This window comes from Phyllopteryx taeniolatus, chromosome 22 (genome assembly GCF_024500385.1).
Source record: "Phyllopteryx taeniolatus isolate TA_2022b chromosome 22, UOR_Ptae_1.2, whole genome shotgun sequence".
Taxonomy (NCBI): domain Eukaryota; kingdom Metazoa; phylum Chordata; class Actinopteri; order Syngnathiformes; family Syngnathidae; genus Phyllopteryx; species Phyllopteryx taeniolatus.
In genome coordinates this window covers 3,209,209-3,227,448 of record NC_084523.1, presented here as the reverse complement: position 1 = coordinate 3,227,448, position 18,240 = coordinate 3,209,209, and the positions used below count along the sequence as shown (strand labels likewise).

General features: G+C 41.8%; 2 protein-coding genes across 5 annotated transcripts in view; one reads left to right on the top strand and one right to left on the bottom strand.

Annotated features, from left to right (window-relative positions):
• Positions 1–305: 305 nt before the first annotated feature.
• LOC133471722 (solute carrier organic anion transporter family member 1C1-like) lies at positions 306–9,444 on the bottom strand. Of its 3 annotated transcripts, none has more exons than XM_061761574.1 (14): positions 9,281–9,444; positions 9,015–9,099; positions 7,566–7,707; positions 7,350–7,482; positions 6,664–6,788; positions 6,455–6,601; positions 5,077–5,175; positions 4,643–4,885; positions 3,827–3,991; positions 2,770–2,965; positions 2,380–2,545; positions 2,056–2,305; positions 1,511–1,628; positions 306–1,437 (listed from the first exon to the last, which is right to left on the bottom strand). In XM_061761574.1, the coding sequence occupies exons 2-14, from the start codon at positions 9,063–9,065 to the stop codon at positions 1,227–1,229; spliced, it is 2,046 nt and encodes a 681-aa protein (XP_061617558.1). In that variant the 5' UTR covers positions 9,066–9,099; positions 9,281–9,444; the 3' UTR covers positions 306–1,226. The 3 variants fall into 3 exon arrangements, with proteins under 3 accessions (XP_061617558.1, XP_061617559.1, XP_061617560.1); XM_061761575.1 differs by having other exon boundaries at positions 9,015–9,081; XM_061761576.1 differs by lacking the exons at positions 7,350–7,482; positions 7,566–7,707; positions 9,281–9,444 and having other exon boundaries at positions 9,015–9,083.
• A 2,880-nt stretch (positions 9,445–12,324) lies between these two features.
• The window catches only part of LOC133471994 (proton myo-inositol cotransporter-like), a 28,896-nt gene continuing 22,980 nt past the window's right edge, over positions 12,325–18,240 (top strand). For both annotated transcript variants that reach the window (XR_009786517.1, XM_061762214.1), the window contains exons 1-2: positions 12,325–13,128; positions 17,681–17,840. Coding sequence is in view for 1 of the 2 variants with exons in the window: in XM_061762214.1 (XP_061618198.1) it covers positions 12,549–13,128; positions 17,681–17,840 (740 nt within the window). In the remaining variant the exon portion in view is untranslated. The remainder of the gene's footprint in view (positions 13,129–17,680; positions 17,841–18,240) is intronic.

Below are 18,240 nucleotides of genomic sequence, written 5' to 3'. Positions count from 1 at the left end.
ATAATCTGTTAAATTTGGATTGATTTTGACTTTACTTTGCTGTGTACGGCATTAGGTGTTTGGAGAAGAGCGCTAGATATTTCAAGGTATAGTGCTCCCACTGCTGGGGAGATACGAGACTGCGAATGTTAAAAGTACAATCATGTTTTATCTACAGGTACACTACTGTAAAACATAATGTGAGTAATCATAAACAAATCATCATAAAGTATATTAGTTCGGAGGATAAGGCCAAAACAAACTAAAGGTGCTAAAGTTTGAAATGTCGGGGTGGGGGGAGGAATGCGAGTTAATACATCACAGCATATCATGGTAAATTTATGGTAGTAATTTAAAAAAACAACAACAACATTGGGGAAAAACAGTAGTATTTGTTTTTCTTTTTTAAGGAAACAATCCACACAATTGTACAAAAAGACGTTACAGAACAAAATATACAGTGGGTACGGAAAGTTTTCCGACCTTAAATTTTTCACACTTTGTTATGTTGCAGCCATTTGTTAAAATCATTTAAGTTCCTTTTTTTTTCCTCATTAATGTACACACAGCACCCCATATTGACAGAAAAAAAGGTCATTGTTGAAATTGTTGCTGATTTATTAAAAAAGAAAAACTGAAATATCACACAGCCATAAGTATTCAGACCCTTTGCTGTGACACTCATATATTTAACTCAGGTTTTTTTTCCTGTCAATATGGGGTGCTGTGTGTACATTAATGAGGGGAGAAATGAACTTAAATGATTTTAGCAAATGGCTGTAAGATAACAAAGAGTGAAGAATTTAAGGGGGTCTGAATACTTTCCGTACCCACTGTATATGGTTACTATACAAAGACAAATGACTCAATATGTATTCTGTAAATTATCAACACTAATTACATAAATGTTAAGAATGGTGTACAAATGGGGACGTCTTGACTCACTCGTCCATGTGATGTAACAAGTCTGTGCACAATGAAACACAGGATGTCAGAAGCCACTCTCCCTTTCCTATTTGTTATATTTTAAATGTTTTTTTTTTTTTTTTTTACCAACTGAGGACTACTTTTGTCTAAATGAAGCTCCTCAACTCACTTGAAATAGTTTTTCTTGGCACCAAGATGCCACCTGAAGGCGCCAAAGTCATCGTGTTACTTTTCAGCGAATAACGGAAGATGGGTTCGCCCCCAAAATTTGCAAATCTAACCGCGGATATGTGGCGATAGCTGTACCATGACCACATCATTTAAATGGTGCTCTCTTGGTCTGTGTCCTCTTTGTTTAGAGCGATATTGACATTAGCATGTCCGTTCACACTGTTCCCCTCGAGTCCATTTTCTTTGGCCTGCTCCCTCAATGCCAATTTCTTCTGCCTCTGGACAATTTTGCAGTACAGGCCTCCCCACATCATGTTCGACAGGAGGTATAGTCCAGCAATCAACCCCATGAATATCCACCTGGAATGTATTTGTACAGTTGTTTGTAAAATGCCATTTGTTCGTTTCCATTTGCGTTAAAGTGCCATTGTACCTGAACGCGTCTGCATCATAAAGTCTGCACGCGCCACGGCCTCCACACTGCTTGGTACCCCATTTCAAACAAGTCCGGTCAATTAGGGCTCCAAAATATATAGGAGGAGGTATCCCACCTGTAAAAAAAAAGAAAAGAAAAAAAGTCACATTTACGCTGGTACTGTATGATATTCTTGTCACACTTAAGTCCAATGACATGGTGGAAAGTAACCATTTTACTTTGTTACAGTACATAAGTTGATTTTTCCAGGTCACTTTGGTGTTCGCAAATTTGCCTATTCACAGATTTGATCTGATAACCTATGCTCTTAAGTGCATGCGTTCCCCACTATGTAAGAACTTGCGAGCCTTTGTTCGCATTAGCGGTTATGCGGCAGAAATGTGCAATAAGCTAGCAATGAAAAATACCTCTTCCCTTCCGATAGTGCGCGAGTGTGGCCGCTTTAGAGCGCTTCATTGCCTGGAGTGAGTGCGCACACGTCGCGCAGAAAGTACAAGTATCTGTGTATCTGAGTTCTTTTGCCACTTTTGCCGATGACTCACCCAAAGTTCTTACGATTAACGTCTGCATTCCTAAAGCCAGAGACTTCAAGTCTTTCTGTATGGACCTGAGCAGCACAATGTAACCAGGGGTGCCTCCACACGCCGATATGAAGGAGCCCACCACGGACAGAACCATGTAGATTTTGAAGACCCGGTCGCAGTCGCTTTTCCTGGAGCACTGGCCCAGCACCGCTGAGGTATTTTGGCTTGGACTGATCATTTCGGTAATGCAAGAACAGTTATGGAACACCTACAGAAGCAGGGGAAATGGGGTGTAAATTGATGTTGGATGATGTCATGGTAAGACTTCTTTTACTCTCCTACCATCTCCTTTCCAGTGCCCGTGGAGGTCTCACACCCAGCCAGGCAGGGAGAAGGATACGTCATCCCATTGTAGGCGCACACTGGGTCCCACTGCTTCATTGAGCAGGAGCAGCCGGCGTTGCATTGTGACAACAATGTCTGCGGCTCATAGGACACATCAGGGATTCTGGTGCAACCGAGAGTATTGATTTTATGGCTCAGTTTACAGTAGTTTTGTTGGATTATTATGTGTATGTTTCCATTCATGCAACAGAATAATAGTTGTGTGTTCAACTCAAAAGGCCCATATTTCTCACTGATGAAGTAAATTTGTGAGTACAGATTGGGAAACATTGGCTTAAATGTCACATCTGAAACATTGATGTACGGTCTCCGCGGTCCTATGCTCACCCTTGATATGTGACAGTGAGGCCAGCCACCTCCGCGTTCTCGCAACGAAGGAAGACCTGCACGACCAGCAGGCAAAAGGAGCCAAGTGACGCCGTTATGGACACCCTGGCTGCCCCAATCACGCCCAGCTTGAAACGCTTCAGAACAAAACCTCCAGTAATGACGCCTAAGGCCACTGCTGGCAGATTGAGGATACCTGCAGAGATGACTAAAGTTAAGTGCTGTGCATTCAATTCAATACAATCACTTTTATTTAAACTCATGGGCCACAAGACATGCAAAGAAAGAAAAGATAAATGCATTAGCTACAAACAGTGTACTTCACATCTAATGGAAAGAGAGGGCCAACCAACCAACTGATAGAAAGAGAAACGATAAGCAGTGTAGCTAGCGCCACAGATAAACCAGGGTGCTCAATGGTAAACAGAGACTAAGGATTTAAAGGTAGTAACAGAGGCATGTCTGTAGACTACATTGCATTTGTCCAGAACAGATAAAAACACAGCTTCGAGAATTGTATTCCTCAGCAAGTAAACACCTTTTCTGGCGCAGTTTGGTGACAAGGGTATTGATAAAAAAGAGAGGTACATTTATCGTCAAGCCATACACCTAGGTGTTTGTACTCAGAGCCTCCCTCAATGGTGGAACCGTGAGAGGCAGAAATAAAAACATTAGCTTAGGGGCTTCAGCCATGGAGTACCACCTTTCATATTGCATGAAGGACAAGCTTGAGAGAAACAAGGGCGTCTTGAAAATGATTAAAATAGAGTTGCAGGTTTTTGACCACTTATGGAACAGTGTCAGCTATACTGTATAAATACCACCACCCCCCGCCCTCAAACAACACAGAATGTCACCATTCCAACACCAATAATTTGCTGTCATTGGGTTCATCCACGTCTAATAAACTCCATCTCCACCGTAACACTGACCCAGGCAAACATAGTAAACTTTTACAGAACAATGACTTTAACTGACAAACACAATCACACTTCCCTTCAATAACATCATTGTTCCTATTAGGTACAGTAGCATCCTGTGTACGTTTATGTTGTACCTATGAGGAAAATGGCCTTGGAGGCCGACTGGCCATAGATTTGCTCCAAGAACTTTGGCTTGAAGGTGATCATGCCGATGAAGCCATTGACGATCACCAGGTAGGTGAGGATCATCATGGAGTAGATGCTGTTCCTGAAGAGTCTCTTCAGTGATGGAATGAAATCTGAAAACAAGAAATTAGCACATTTTTCTGAGGCTTGTTTATTTATTAATTTTTTTATCATGTCTAGTTATTGGTGATCTGGAATATCTGCCACAACATGGCTGAAGTAGCTGAAATTATCAATTTAAAGGCCAATGAGCCCATGGAATTTGTTAACCCTCACATAATGTTTATTTTCCTTGCACACCTACAAATACTGTATGTTCTGAGTCAATATTGACGAGGCCAAGAATATCCTCATAATTACTGTCTATATTAAATTATTAACTACAGATATTTTTAAAATGTATCAATAGCTTGTCTAAAAAAATAATATATGATTAATGAACTGCACACTTGGCAATTGACCATTGCACACATGCCAACTCGCTAAAAAGGAAAAAACTGCTCCCAAAGGTAAGATAAGATTGTGGTAGCTGCGGCGTATTGGAGTCCCACAAACTGTTTTCATCAATTTTCGAGTTGTCTAAGTGTCCATGACTGGACTCTACTTTAAGTTTGAAGTTCATTCAACTTTTTCCCAGATCGCATGGTGGCTAGTTATTTACTTTAGTCCATGGATTCTATTAGTTAATAATTGAACATACCAATCCACCAAATATCTCACATTTGCTGGAGGGTGGCCTATGTCTTTGTAAGGCTGTGTGGTACCTTTAGCCATTTCCTGGAATGTAACTTCTTTCTCTTCCTGATCCTGGAGGAAATTATCCTGCTCTGTCTCTGTGCAGAGCTCCAGGCCTTTACTCTGGTCCTTCTCCTTCCCCTGCTTTGGAAGAGACTTGGGCAGGAACCAGAAGGGGATACTGGAGAGCAAGATAATTGTGCCGGTCGCGATGAAGCCCAGCCACCAGGCCCCGACCCAGCGGGAGTCCTTGTAGTTGATGGTCACGCTATCTGGGAATGGGATGTGGGTCGAGAAGGCAAAGTTAAGAAAAGCTTAACTTGTTTTGAGCCTCTATTGACCGTGGTGCGATTTCTAGGGCTGAATTCCGCACTCTGAAGACGGTGATAAGGAGTCACTTCACAGACAAGTGAACCCAACAAAATGGGATAAAAGGGCTTTGGGATGACATGTCACCGCGCACCTAAATTCACGGATCCAACGTCCACGTAGATCTTGGCAAGGAAGGATCCCATCATGTAGCCAAACATGGGGCCCAAGATTCCCACTGTATGGATGCAGGCTGGCATATTGAGGAAAGCAGACATAAAAATATTATTGTTAAGTAATGCTAGGGTGTTGCGTTGCATACCAAAAAGCTTGCAGGTTGACCAGAACAGATTTTGTATCATTATTGCAACTGTGAATCACTTATTTTGTTGTACAGCAGCGACTTGAGGTACGAGTTTAATTCTTCTGACTAATTTTAAACATTAATAACTCAAATCATATTTCATATAATCTGTAAAACCCAGCCAAATGTTTGTAATGTGTTTTTAATAAGAAAAATGTCACTCTATAATATGGCACTTTATAAAAACAGACAGTAATGACATAATTAAAAAGAACGTAAATAAATTAAACAGGTTTTGCCACTATTTTTGCTTCAATTCAGAGGACTTTGTGCTGCTCCTTCTGGTGTGCGCGCCTTTGGTGCTGTGGCCAATATAATTCGGACATTTGTATGTACTGGACACGGAGCGGATCTTAGCTAGGATTGGGCATCGTCTGAATTTGAGCGATTCCGGTTCCTCATTTTAATTCCAGTTCCAAACGATTCTCGATTCCGATTCTTTTAGGGGGGGTGGGTCAAAAAAGTTTGCATGGTTTCAATAAAGTGTGTCCAAATAATAAACATCCATTTTCTTAGCAGCCCGCAGCACAAACTAAAATGAACATTTGACGCGGAGTTCTTTATTATCAGTATCAATATCAAACCTATGAACTAAAAGGCAATGTGTGTGGAACTAACTCAATTGATTTAATATTCATTAATTAATATTTCAGGTAAAAGTTAAATATAGGCATTGTTAAAATAGTTATTTGCGACTGTTGTATCACATCAAATGGTTTATATGTGCAAGTTTTAACTTGACTTCCTGTTTTGCTTCTTCCTTTGCGCATTTTATTTTGAAGGGTACGCACCGGAACTCAGCATTTTGGCATGAAAAGTAACTTCACACGACACCGGTGAGTTTTGAAAACGAAAGTAAACCTAGAAGGCAAGAAAAAGAGTTATGAATGAAACCAAATGCTATAAAACGTTGATTCCTTTACCACCCCCACCCCACAGATGAGCCACAAGGTAAGTGTTTGTGATACTGTGAGACAACGTTTATGTGAATTTTGTCCCAATTTATTGTGATGTTAAGTTGCTAGTTTGACTTGTGGTGAAGTTTTAGTTCAATGTTAAGCTTTTTTTCTGTCATTAGTTTTTACGTTGGTTTGAAGACTAAAATAAACCATCAGTGCAACAAAACAATGACAAACCTCTAGACGAATAAGAGGGACTTATAACAAACCCAAGTAGAAAGGAGTGTTCTCTTCTTTGGAAAAGTCATCCAGGTAGGACACCCCCAGGGGCATGATGGGGGTTTCTCCAATCCCACGCAGAATGTTTCCCAGGAACACGTAAACCCACATGGACGAACCAGCGGCCTTCTCACAATCTAAGGAGGTTCAACATGATTTAATGAATGTTTGTATATTGTAGGGAGTCTTCGCTATGTACCTGCTCGTGTTGCTAAATCGGGTGTGTCGTCAACATCGGTCAAACTGTGGTTGGACGAACACGGCAGGATGCTCTCCGTGCCATTGACCTGGGTATTGTGAATCATGCTGGTCTCGTATTTATACCTAAAAGAATAAACACAGGATATATATATATATATATATATATTCACTTATCACAAAAATTTAGGGATATTGGGATTTGGGGTGAAATTTCAGGATGAATGTAAAAAGCACTAAGACGTTTAGAGGCAGAGGCGTGCAGATTGGGGGAATCTTCAATAAAATCTAATGTAACCGTGTTGAAAAAAAAAACTTTAATAACATACGCATTTGAATAGAGAGAATCAGAGGCGCCGTAACAGAGCAAGAAAACAAAGCACCACCGAATATTTTCCCTCACTCATCCACACAAACACAAGTTTACATTCAGTTTCCAGTTCAGCAAAAAAAAAATACTGAAACATTAAACAGTTGGAGAGAAGGTCAAATTAAGTTCACCTGTAAAGCTTACAGTGTGTTTTACTTTCATCCAGAAATTTCAACCTAAAGCCAAATATCCCTAACTCTTGAAACAGACATGATTCAAGAGTTAGGGATATTGAATCATGTTAGAGATATTGAATCATGTCGGTTTTTTTTTTTTTTTTTTTTTTCAATAGGAGTAGTTAGAAAGTGTATACTGACGGGCCCTGCAGAAAGTGTGGTAGACTAATGAGGAAGGACCCAACAGACATGATCATGCAGCCAATCGCAATCAGTCTGGGACGATGGAGCTTCGCACCAAAGTAGCTCACAAAGGCTATTACCAAAAGGTTGCCTGCAAAAGCAGAAGCATTATTCATATTACGGAAATAATGTTTTTGTTTGTTTTTAAAAAAAAAAAGAAATCGCAGCACAAACCCATTTCAAAGCTGCCGTCTATGACCCCGATAAGTGAGCTGGGGATGTCGAAGCGCCTTTCAATCTGGGTGATGGAGCTCTTCATGTATGCACCACCAAAGGCTTTGGCAAAGTACGCGAATGCCATAGAGGCCAGAAAAAGCTGGAAAGAAAAAAACAACAACACAGTAGTACTTCATACACTACTCCAGAAATGTTAAGGATATTCAGAAACTAAAGTGCTAGAACCTTTTCAGGTGAACTTTGTTTTGATCTACACGTGTCCAACTGTTCAGTTTTTCAGTACTTTTTGAACCGTTGGACATGCGAAAGTCAAAGCCAAGTTCACCTGAAAAGGTTCTGGAGCATTTTAGGTCCATCCTGAAATTTCACCTGTAAGCCAATAAATATCCCTGACTCTTCGTGAGTGGAAAAAAATAGGAGGATGCTCAATGGGATATAGCATCTACAACCGTACATTTAAAGGGAGTTCAATTGATATCAGTCACGCCATTCCAAAAATATCATGAAAAATAATACTGGACATTGTCATACATTTAAAGTGTGTTTTGGTGGGTTGAAGGTAACCCCCAAAATACCTGAATATTTTACTAACTCAATTTTCGGGGGAACAAAATCATACTAAATCTTCATAGGACAATTTTAACACTGGGGCCTGACCGATTAATCAGACTGCTGATTTAATTGCCCTTAATTCAATATTAGCCCTTTTGAAATCAGCAAAAATCTGCCCCCCCCAAAAAATGAGCTGATTTTTCTCTCTGTTGTAAAGTTCCACCAATACTAAAGGACAAAGTATTGTAAAACGGTCAAATGTTGTGCCTGTAATTCATATCTTTATAATTGGAAGTGTTAAAAGACCAAAATAAAAAATACGGTATTTTGTTCATTATATATTTTTATATTTGTTGGTTATTGGAATTTTATTCTGCCAAATTTCCGATCTGCATCGGCCTCAAAACATCCATATCGATCGAGCCTTAATGAACACTATTCTATGCAAACAGTAAAACAGTAAACATTGATTTATTTATTATTTCTATTTATGTGTTCTTCAAAGCAATGTTTAAAATGAGGATTTGAACATCATATGCAGCGCTTAAAAATATGATAGTGTGTGAAAAAAAAATCATTTGTTTCATCATTGCAACTTATTACACAAGGCAATCGAAATAGCCACCGACTGATAACCCACAAGTATGTCAGAAGTTAATTTCCTGATTAGCAAGGAGCACTTGTAGTATAATTTAATGGTTTTATATTCTTGATTGCATCACAATGATTTGTGATTGAGAGACAAAAACATCGAGATAAGCTGTCATGTGTGACACATTTCCCCTGTTTGGGCTTTCTACATTTTTGCAACATGAGACCCTCTGCAGTTAAGCAATGGGGATTTTTTTTTTTTTTTTTTTAGTTATTTAGACAAATTTGCATGTTTGCACTGACCTTGAACTTGGAGCAGCAAGCATCACGTGGCTTGGTGGACTCTACACTCATGATGCTGCTGTGGTTTCTAGCAAGGATTGCCAACCTGTGTGAGAATTCTCCTTTGACTGTAACAATCTTGTCATGCAGTAAACTACAAGTCTGAACCAGTCAATTACAATTACAAGGAAATACTAATAACTCCTGTTTCCGAGCAACACATTTTAACTGTGTACATTCTTGAGGAGTCATTATTTTTTTAAGAAAGCCAAAGAAAAAGTCTTTACCTGAGAAGCAGCAGTGGTCCTAAGATGGATGGAAGGGATGTGAACAAAATAGCCTACAGGCTTGTTGTACCTGGCAGGACTTTGTGCTGGAAACCGAGCCTTATCACAAACAAACTATAACATCACCTGTAATCAGTAACCGAACCACTCGCGCACATGTTGATCATACTGATAAACGCCCCCTCCGGCACACACACACAAGCGAACCCCCCAACCCCCCCCCCCCCCCCCCAAAAAAAAAAAACATGACGGCTATACCTGGTTAAGGTCCAGCCCAGGAAGACTGCGAGCAAACAACTGGCCCGGGCATCCACAGTCGCACATTATCCCCCTGTGAACATCACTCGCAAGTGCACAGCACAACAAACAGCGGACCCAAGCTTATTCACAAGCCCCACATGTGTCTTTGAGTTTGCTGTTTTTCAAACCCAAATGTCTTCCTCTCCTGGAGAAGTGCAGCTTTTGTAAGGCAGGGTGTTTCCCCCTGCGCCTGATCAAAGTCTTCCTGCGCTATTGATAGGCCCGAACAATGGCTTTCTCTTATCGGGTATCCCTCATTACTTAAACTCATCATGCTTACTTACATACAGTGTTGAATCATACCTCCAGTCGTACACAGTGCTGACTGCGGAGATTATTTTAATGAATCGGCACAATATACTCAGTGGTGGGAAGTAGACTTTTAAGGTAGCCATGCTTTTATTTTTCTGACGACTTTTTACTTTACCCTACATTTGAAAACATATCTGTACTTCCTAATGATTACTTTGTCAAAAGAGGCTGAAAAGATACATTTGGAAGGGCAACATGGTATTTATTGTAAGAGGCCGTGTAATTTTACCCAAAATGCAAATTACTGAACACACTATTCCATTCTAAAATCCCAATTACAAGTTTTTATTTAAATTGCATTTTTGTGACACATTGTTTGTCCTACACAAATAAAATCATAAGTAGTATGTAGTATAATTGCATCAACTTCCCAATTATTGAGACTATAAATGAAGGACTTTAGTGACATTTTTTTTTTTTTTTTTTTACTGTGATTATTTTGATCTTGCATGTAAAACAGCAGTGTTGTTTATCCCATATTCTGTCTTGCTGAAAAACAAACATCCAAAAAGACATTTTACAGTTATCGGTGTCGGTTTCAGTGCAAATGCAATAGAATTACAACAGCTTTTTCCAAAAAGAATCTTCAAAATTGTCACCATTAGATGGTGTAGCCAAAAAAAGAGTATTTTCACATCACCCATCTGTCTACGATACTTTATTCCTCACTTGCATATGTTCATCGGGGAAACCCTTTCCCGCTTAGGCTCACCCAGTGGTCCTTTGCAAACTGCCAAAAAGAATATATATATATATATATATATATATAAATATATATATATGGTCTTCAAACCCTCCATAACAGAAGTCATCCATCTTATTTTGGCATTCCCTATGTTGACTTGAGTATTAGTGTACATCATCATACTCCACATATTGGAAAGATCCATGTTCAATTTATTGAATCTTGTGTCATCCCAACCATGAGGCTGTCAAAAGGTTACTGGAGTTCCCCTCCCCATTATAACCTTCCCCCTCCTTTCTGGGCCCAATCATGGCCCATTATCAGGCCATTTTCCGTTTTCGCACTCAGCGGTCGGCACGCTGGTTGTCTTGGCTCCAGAGTGCATCTGTGTCATTCGTCTGCAGTCGTATAGCCACGCCGCATGTCCGCAGAGATTACTTGTACTGTGTGTCCGGACCAATCAATAGGAGAGCGGGCAGACAATAATGACGGTTAAGTATGTCGGCTGGGTTTGTGAGCATAAGCGGCAGAAAGGCTTTTCCTGGAATCCTGGACACGTTTTATAATCATTGAATCAGAAATGCTGAGAACTGGCTGGCTGCATGTGTTTCGTCAGTCTTTTCTTCAACCATTGCGCCGATTGACTACAAATCATTTGGTCATCTATCTGTGCCAGCGACATATAGTGACAGGCAGAGCAATTGCATGTGCTTCCACTAGATGGCAGACAGTACAATTAACATTCACTTTTTCTATTGGAAAATATGTGCCTTGGCTCAATAAAGGTGAGGAAACACAGGTATAAATATGTATAATTAACTTTAAGAGTCCTGTATTATTTTTTGTGTTCATTTTGCCACCCGTCCAAAAATTGGTCAATTAAAATGCATTTATTCATGTCATATATCCATATATCTAATTATATAATGAGTTGATTTATTGTAAAAAAAAATAATAATAAAAAAGCTCATTTAAAAAAAAATACTGACACTAAATTAACATTTTCCTATTTATTTAACTAGTTGGTTAATTCCATCCATCATTATAGTTAATTATGAATACAGAATAAAATAATTATTGAATAATTATTTATTTTTACAAAAGTGTTTTCTCCCTGGTGTATACTGTACCTTATATACATTAGTCCATTTTTTAAGCATTTTTTTTTAGGTACTGTGTAATAACATACAATTCAATACAAGAAGCTTATCAATATGTTTCTTACTTGTCTTTAGACAATTTCAGCATTCAAGCGTTGCAATTATGGAGTCATTTATTGTTATTACAGAAAATTGTCCAGGATTCTCAATCAAAATCGAACGCAGTATTTTACTGTGAAAGTAAAATGATATGATATAATGAATACAATTCTTGACGGAGTACTTTACTGTGAGTAAAATAGTGATTTCATCATAAAATTCACAATGCAGATATTGCAAAATATTGTAAACTGCTGTTCACGTTTTACAGGGTATATCCTGCAGGGGGCAGCATTCTCACATTGCGTTCCAGATAAGGCCACAATTGGATTAACACTAAGAATATACATGTATTTAAAATGCTACATGATAACCGTTTCATTTGCATTAAACACTTGATGTTAAAATATTAAATAGATGAATGATACTTGAGACTGTTAATGGAGTTTTGCCTCACGTGCTGTTTCTATTTTGGCAGCCATGCACAGACACAGAGGGTCAAATGACGACCCCCCCCCCCCCCCCCCCCCCCCCTCCCCTCCCTCCATCTGACTCTTGCATCACACGTTCAAAATAAGACATCTTTGCGTCACGGCGACGCTCCCGATGACGAAGGGATCCACTCCACTCCTCCTATCTTCTCCAACTGTCTCATCAGGACCACAGGGAGGAGATGCGCGCAACTTGGCAGCTCTGTCGCACAGACCGCTCAGTTGACACTAAAGCGGAGAAAAGCGTCGGTTCCTGAAGTGTTTGGAGTTGCGCATCCCTTATGTCGCGAAAGCAGGCGGACCATGATTACAACCTCCGGAGTATGAGCAACCTGATGGGCGAGCGCTGGAGGAAAGCGAGCGACGGAGGGGAGCGGAGTCTCATCAAGGCTCCGTCCAACGCCAGCGTCAGCAGCCTGCAGGTGGCCGCATCCTCTGCGTCCTCCGCCTCCTCCGCGGGCGCCCCGGGACCCTCCTCCGCCTCCACCGGCGACCTGGAGAGGGCTGCGCGCAAGCAGTTCATGCAGGATGTCACGCCGGGCTTTGTCTACGTCCTGTCCGCCTTCTCCGCCCTGGGGGGGTTCTTGTTCGGCTACGACACCGGGGTGATCTCCGGGGCCATGCTGCTGCTCAAGAGGCAGATGGAGCTGAGCGCCTTGTGGCAGGAGGTGCTCATCTCAAGTACTGTGGCAGCGGCCGCCGTCGCCGCCCTCCTTGGCGCCTTCCTCAATGGGCTCTTCGGGCGCAGGGTGTGCATCCTGCTGGCCAGCTTCTTCTTCACCGTCGGCGGCATCGTGCTGAGCACCGCGCCCGGAAAAGAGGTGCTCCTGGCGGGGCGGCTCGTCGTTGGAGTGGGACTCGGTGAGAAGCTCTTTGCACCTTATGTTTGTTTGTCATTACTATTGAAGTGTCCTTAAGTTACAAAAAGTTTTCCAAATAGATTCAAGATCAAGACGTTTCTCGTGTGCGCAATAAAAGAAAAAAAATCCTTTCAAAAGATAAAGAATGTAAGGTTAAAAATTCATTAAAAAAAAGAAAACGTCATAAGAACAAGAACATTGCGAACCTGCATGATGCAGTGTGCGTGTGTTCATGTTTCAACAGTCAGTATGTGTGTGAAGTGGCGGCCCTAGCTTGAATGGCGAGACCCCCCTTGTTTAGTCACTACGTCACGGATTTCACCTATTGCGGGGGTGGTCCGGAACCTAACCCTCGCAATAAACGAGGGATTACTGTAATAATAATTGAGGAACAAAGTGAAAAGTTATCAACAATCGCAAAACCACCACCACCACTAATATTATTTTTTCTTAAAAGCTATCATACTCCAACTTTTCTCTTCAATGTCAGTTCATTTGAAAAACAAACCCAAAAAAAACAAGCATCGAGCGCGTACCAGAAAGCTGTACTTTGTGTCAGGTTAGTACAATAAATACAACCAAGGATGGGAAAAGTATGGCCTGCGGGCCGCATACAGCCCACTCCGTTCTTTATTACGGCTCACTGAGCATTTACAGCGTAAATGCACTCGGCCAATCAGAATCTCTGCAGCAAGCTTCCTTATCGCCACTCCCTGCACACACACACACACACACACACACACAGACGCACACACGCACACACACGCACAGAGTGGAACTTGTTTGTTTGCTCCTCCTCCTCCTCCAGCCCTTGATATTTGCAATTAGCAAAGCTGCTAATTACACAGCTTGGTCCTCGTGCCCATCAAGCCGCATGCCTCAGGCTGTTAGACAACTCGCTGTCTTTGCTATTATCATCAGTAGGTACTTTATTAGATTTACTTGGGTACCAACGCGTAATGAAGGGAGAAAAAGTTCAAAACTGACTTCCCATATGCAGAGCACGCGACAGATACAGCGAGCAAATGCAGACTGTTTTTGTTCTTTTATAAACTGTAATAAGAGATAAGTGGGATCCAAACCATTTAAAAGGTAAAAAAAAAAAAAGCAATCAAATGTATTTTTCATCCAAATACTGTTGTCTGCATACAAAGTAAGTGCACAGAAGTCATTTTCCAGGATGGATTGGCAAACAGATTGCTTGTTTTAAATGTTTATTTTCCTCACAAATCATCATCAGCGATGGCTCTTTCCTTAAAAAATGAGTTACAGTGAAAATGAAAAGTGCTAATCATCTTGCCTCTTGCAAATGAACAGTTCTGAAATGAAGATGAATATACACATGTACACAATCAAGCTGTTTGTTTGCAGATGGTCGGGGACAACTTGCTGGGTACTAATCACCAGGTCCTTCATAAGGTCATTTTGCTTGTTAATTTCTTATCTTCTGCTCCTCTCCAGCAACATCTTTTCCCATGCAGATGTATTCATTACACAAGCACGCATGAACCAGGCCTTGATGGAACAGGAAATACATTCTGGCACCGCAATTAGCCGCCGGAGATGCTATTAAGGAAACATTTTTCACTGTGCGCTATTATTCTGGGCCCAGACTGTCAATTGCATTCTCGCATTTACATTACAAAACCGAAACGCCAATCTGAAATGAACTGGCCCCAAAAAGGTCAGGGAAAGTATCCGATCACACCGCAAGCCACGGTCGTCTCTATTGCTTCTCCTCATATAAGGCCTCTGGTTAGTCAGCTCCTGGCCAGTTATTTTTAAGATGACCTTTTACACGAGCATGGGGGGGGGGACCGTTGTTGGGTTGCGATCGCATTGACAGGGGAAGATTGCATCCTTTGATGTAGCAGTCTTGAAAGGAGTCAATTATCCTGAGAGAAGATTTGCATACCGCAAATAAAAAGGAGTGTGGATTCGACTTGTTCAGGTCCAAATTTGAAATGAGCAACATAACCACAACATGAATTGCATTTCATGGCTACAAGCCGGATATTTAAAAGTCATATAAAAGCTAAAACTAACACATATAGCAAGGAAGACAACAACAGTAAAGGCGACCTATCAAATTACAGGAAGTGGAAGGCTACCAGAGAAAAGCCAGGAGTTGATTGGGTGGGAGGATAAAGGGGGCAGGGCATTACAAGTGTATAATAATCCAATTGACACAATGCAAAGGCATTTCTTTTTCGAACAGCATGACATCAGCAAACACAAAGACCACCTCACTCAAAGATCCCTTTTCAGAAAAAGGCAAAGGAGTTGAGACTTACTTGATTATTCAGTTTCACACTTATGGGTGGACAGGCACTCCAGAGACCCAATTATTTGGAAACAAAATATGAAAAAGTACATTTTCCACAACATGTCCCCTTTAAGTGCACTGGAACTTTGTTACCACATAAATACCTCAATTAAGGTTTCTTTAATCAATTTTTATGAAGATATGAAACATTGCCTCAGGCACTTTTGTCGTGATTATTGATGTCTCTGCACTGCTACTTGCTGTTTCAGAACTTCCCGAATTTGATTCAGACTGGACATAATATTCTATTTCTCTCCGCCGAATTGAATCACCATTCGGGGGGCTATTTTTTCTTTCATTATTGATTGAACGACTTCTTTATCCAGGAGACTTTTCACTCTGCCCGCCTCGTCTTCGAACCCTAATTAGCTTCCTCCATCCTCGCTGTCAGTGATGGAGGGTAGAGTGAGCTATCTGCCTCTGATCAAGTGTGTGTGTGCCTGGAGGCTTGGCAGAGCAGTTTAAGAAGACAATGTGTACGGAACTGTCTCTGAATCTCTTTAACAACAATGTGAACACCAGCGACAATGAATACAACCGCTATAGTAGTGTTTTTCCAGAGGAAGATGAATCGGACATCTCTCCACAAGCCACTTGATGCAATCAAAGGAGAAAATGGTTAAATGGTGTTGCCGCATCAAGAGATAGCCTCACGCTCCCTTGTTTACCACGGCTGAAAATGTCAAGTGACTTTTGACCTTTTTGCCGTCTGCAGAGGTATCGGCTTGTCCGTCTTTTCTCTGGGAAAAGAAATGAAACGGACACGATCATTTGTCACCTTCGCGCCGGAGCGCCTCACTCGTATGGGCGGTCCGTCGCCCCGGTGAAATGCGTACGGCTTGGTTAGGTGAAACGAGGGCAAACGGGGAGGTGAAAGCGGCAGAGAAGATAGGAAATTGGTTTCACGAGCAGAATACAGATGGAGGCATCGCTGCGTAATGTATCGGGTGCATACAAACATTGCACCGCAAACACATTTGGGTCAGTTTTTGCGCTGCAAAAGCACCAGTCAGAACATTAGGTACACCTGCAAAGAAATTCCTTTCTTTGTAATAGTTTGCCCCTCCCAAGTAAGTGAGGTGACTTTAGTTTCATTTGTTTGGGGCAGAAAATTGAGAAGAAGATTGACCAAAAGTAGTGCGGACGTTGGGAACGCAGAGCGTGAGGGTGGTGGTGTGCATGGTGAGCAGGGAGCGACGCTAGGGTGGGCTCTTGCTAATGAGTGGTTTTATAGCTCAACATATAGTGAATTTGTCTGCGCGAGTGAAGAGTGGGCCAATTAATCGGGGATTGATTATTTTAGCATATTTAATGTTGTGGCAAGTTAGCATAGTTACTTATTGAATGTGTGATCAATGTAGGACTGCCTCATTGCACTGTACTCATCATAGTCGATGTGAAAAATTGTCCATAGGTGGTGATGGTTTTTTTTGTCACAATGCAAGGATGACAAATCTTTTCTGGCGGCTCCTTTGGAGGGAAAGAAAACACAAGATGAGTATTAAATCCTCCTCTCGCTCTCTCTCTCTCTCTCTCTCTCTCTCTGTCTCTCTCTCTCTCTCTTTCTCTCTCTCTGTCTCGCTCTCTCTCTCTTATTGGATTTGTCGTCCCGAAAGCCGCCACCATGCGGTACCCGACTGGAGACGGCCTGGCTCCGTTTCCTGAGACAGGGTTGCCATAGCAACAGGTAGCCACATAGGCCATTCAGGGGAGTGCGGTGTAAGGAAGAAGAAGACGAAGGGATGGGATGAGAAGGGATGAGGATGATGATGGTGGTGATTGTGGGGGAGATGGGAGAGTGGGAGCATAGCAAGCAGGCTATTAATAGGGCTGATCAGGAGCCAGCTGCAGAACACAGTGGTCTTGCGTCCATACTCTTGTTCAAGTTTGCCTTAAGTTGGACAAACCGAATATTGGTTCACATTGTCTTGAAGACACCCCGCACAGGATAGCTTCCTGCAATGTGTTTTTCTTTTCTGTTGTAAGTTTTCTCCCGCACGAAAGTTTATATGTACAATATACAGTTTGTATGATTGCGGCACTACTTTGAGTGATTATATCTGACCTTGGCGTTTCTCTGGTTTTATAATGGTGCGTTCACACCAGACGCAAAGCGAACCTTCGCCTTGCATTACTCGTGTGAGTTACGGCGGTATTGGCTTCCCTCTGCTGTAAGCTAATTGTCAGCTTGTTGAGCTCACCTTTGACCTCTCTCTCTCTTCGTCAGGCATCGCCTCGATGACAGTGCCCGTGTACATCGCCGAGGCCTCGCCGCCTCACCTGCGCGGTCAGCTGGTGACCGTGAACACCCTCTTCATTACCGGCGGACAGTTCACCGCCAGCCTCGTGGACGGCGCCTTCAGCTACCTGCAGCATGACGGATGGAGGTCAGACCTGCTTCTATGACGGCTAAGAAATGACGCCCGGAGTCCCCCAACGAATCTCATATAGTCGTGCAGCATGTATGATATGTGATATTATCATCCCATTATATCAAATGCCAGAGAATCTCACTCAGGCTCAAACTCAAATGTCAAAATATCCACGAGCAGGCCGATAACGTCCGCACATTTGGACCGTACTGTACACCCTCTCGTATCTGATGTTTTGTCCCCCTCCCTCCACCTCTCTCCTCGTCAGAATAAAAGCCCACGTAGAGTGTTTATATGCTGAGTTGTGAAATGTCAGCGTAGATAAAGACCGTCGTTTCTTCTTCGCGTGTGGCCCTGATGTCGCCGATTAGAGAAATTCCTGAATTATAAATTGCCGTGAAGCTCTCCTTGATGC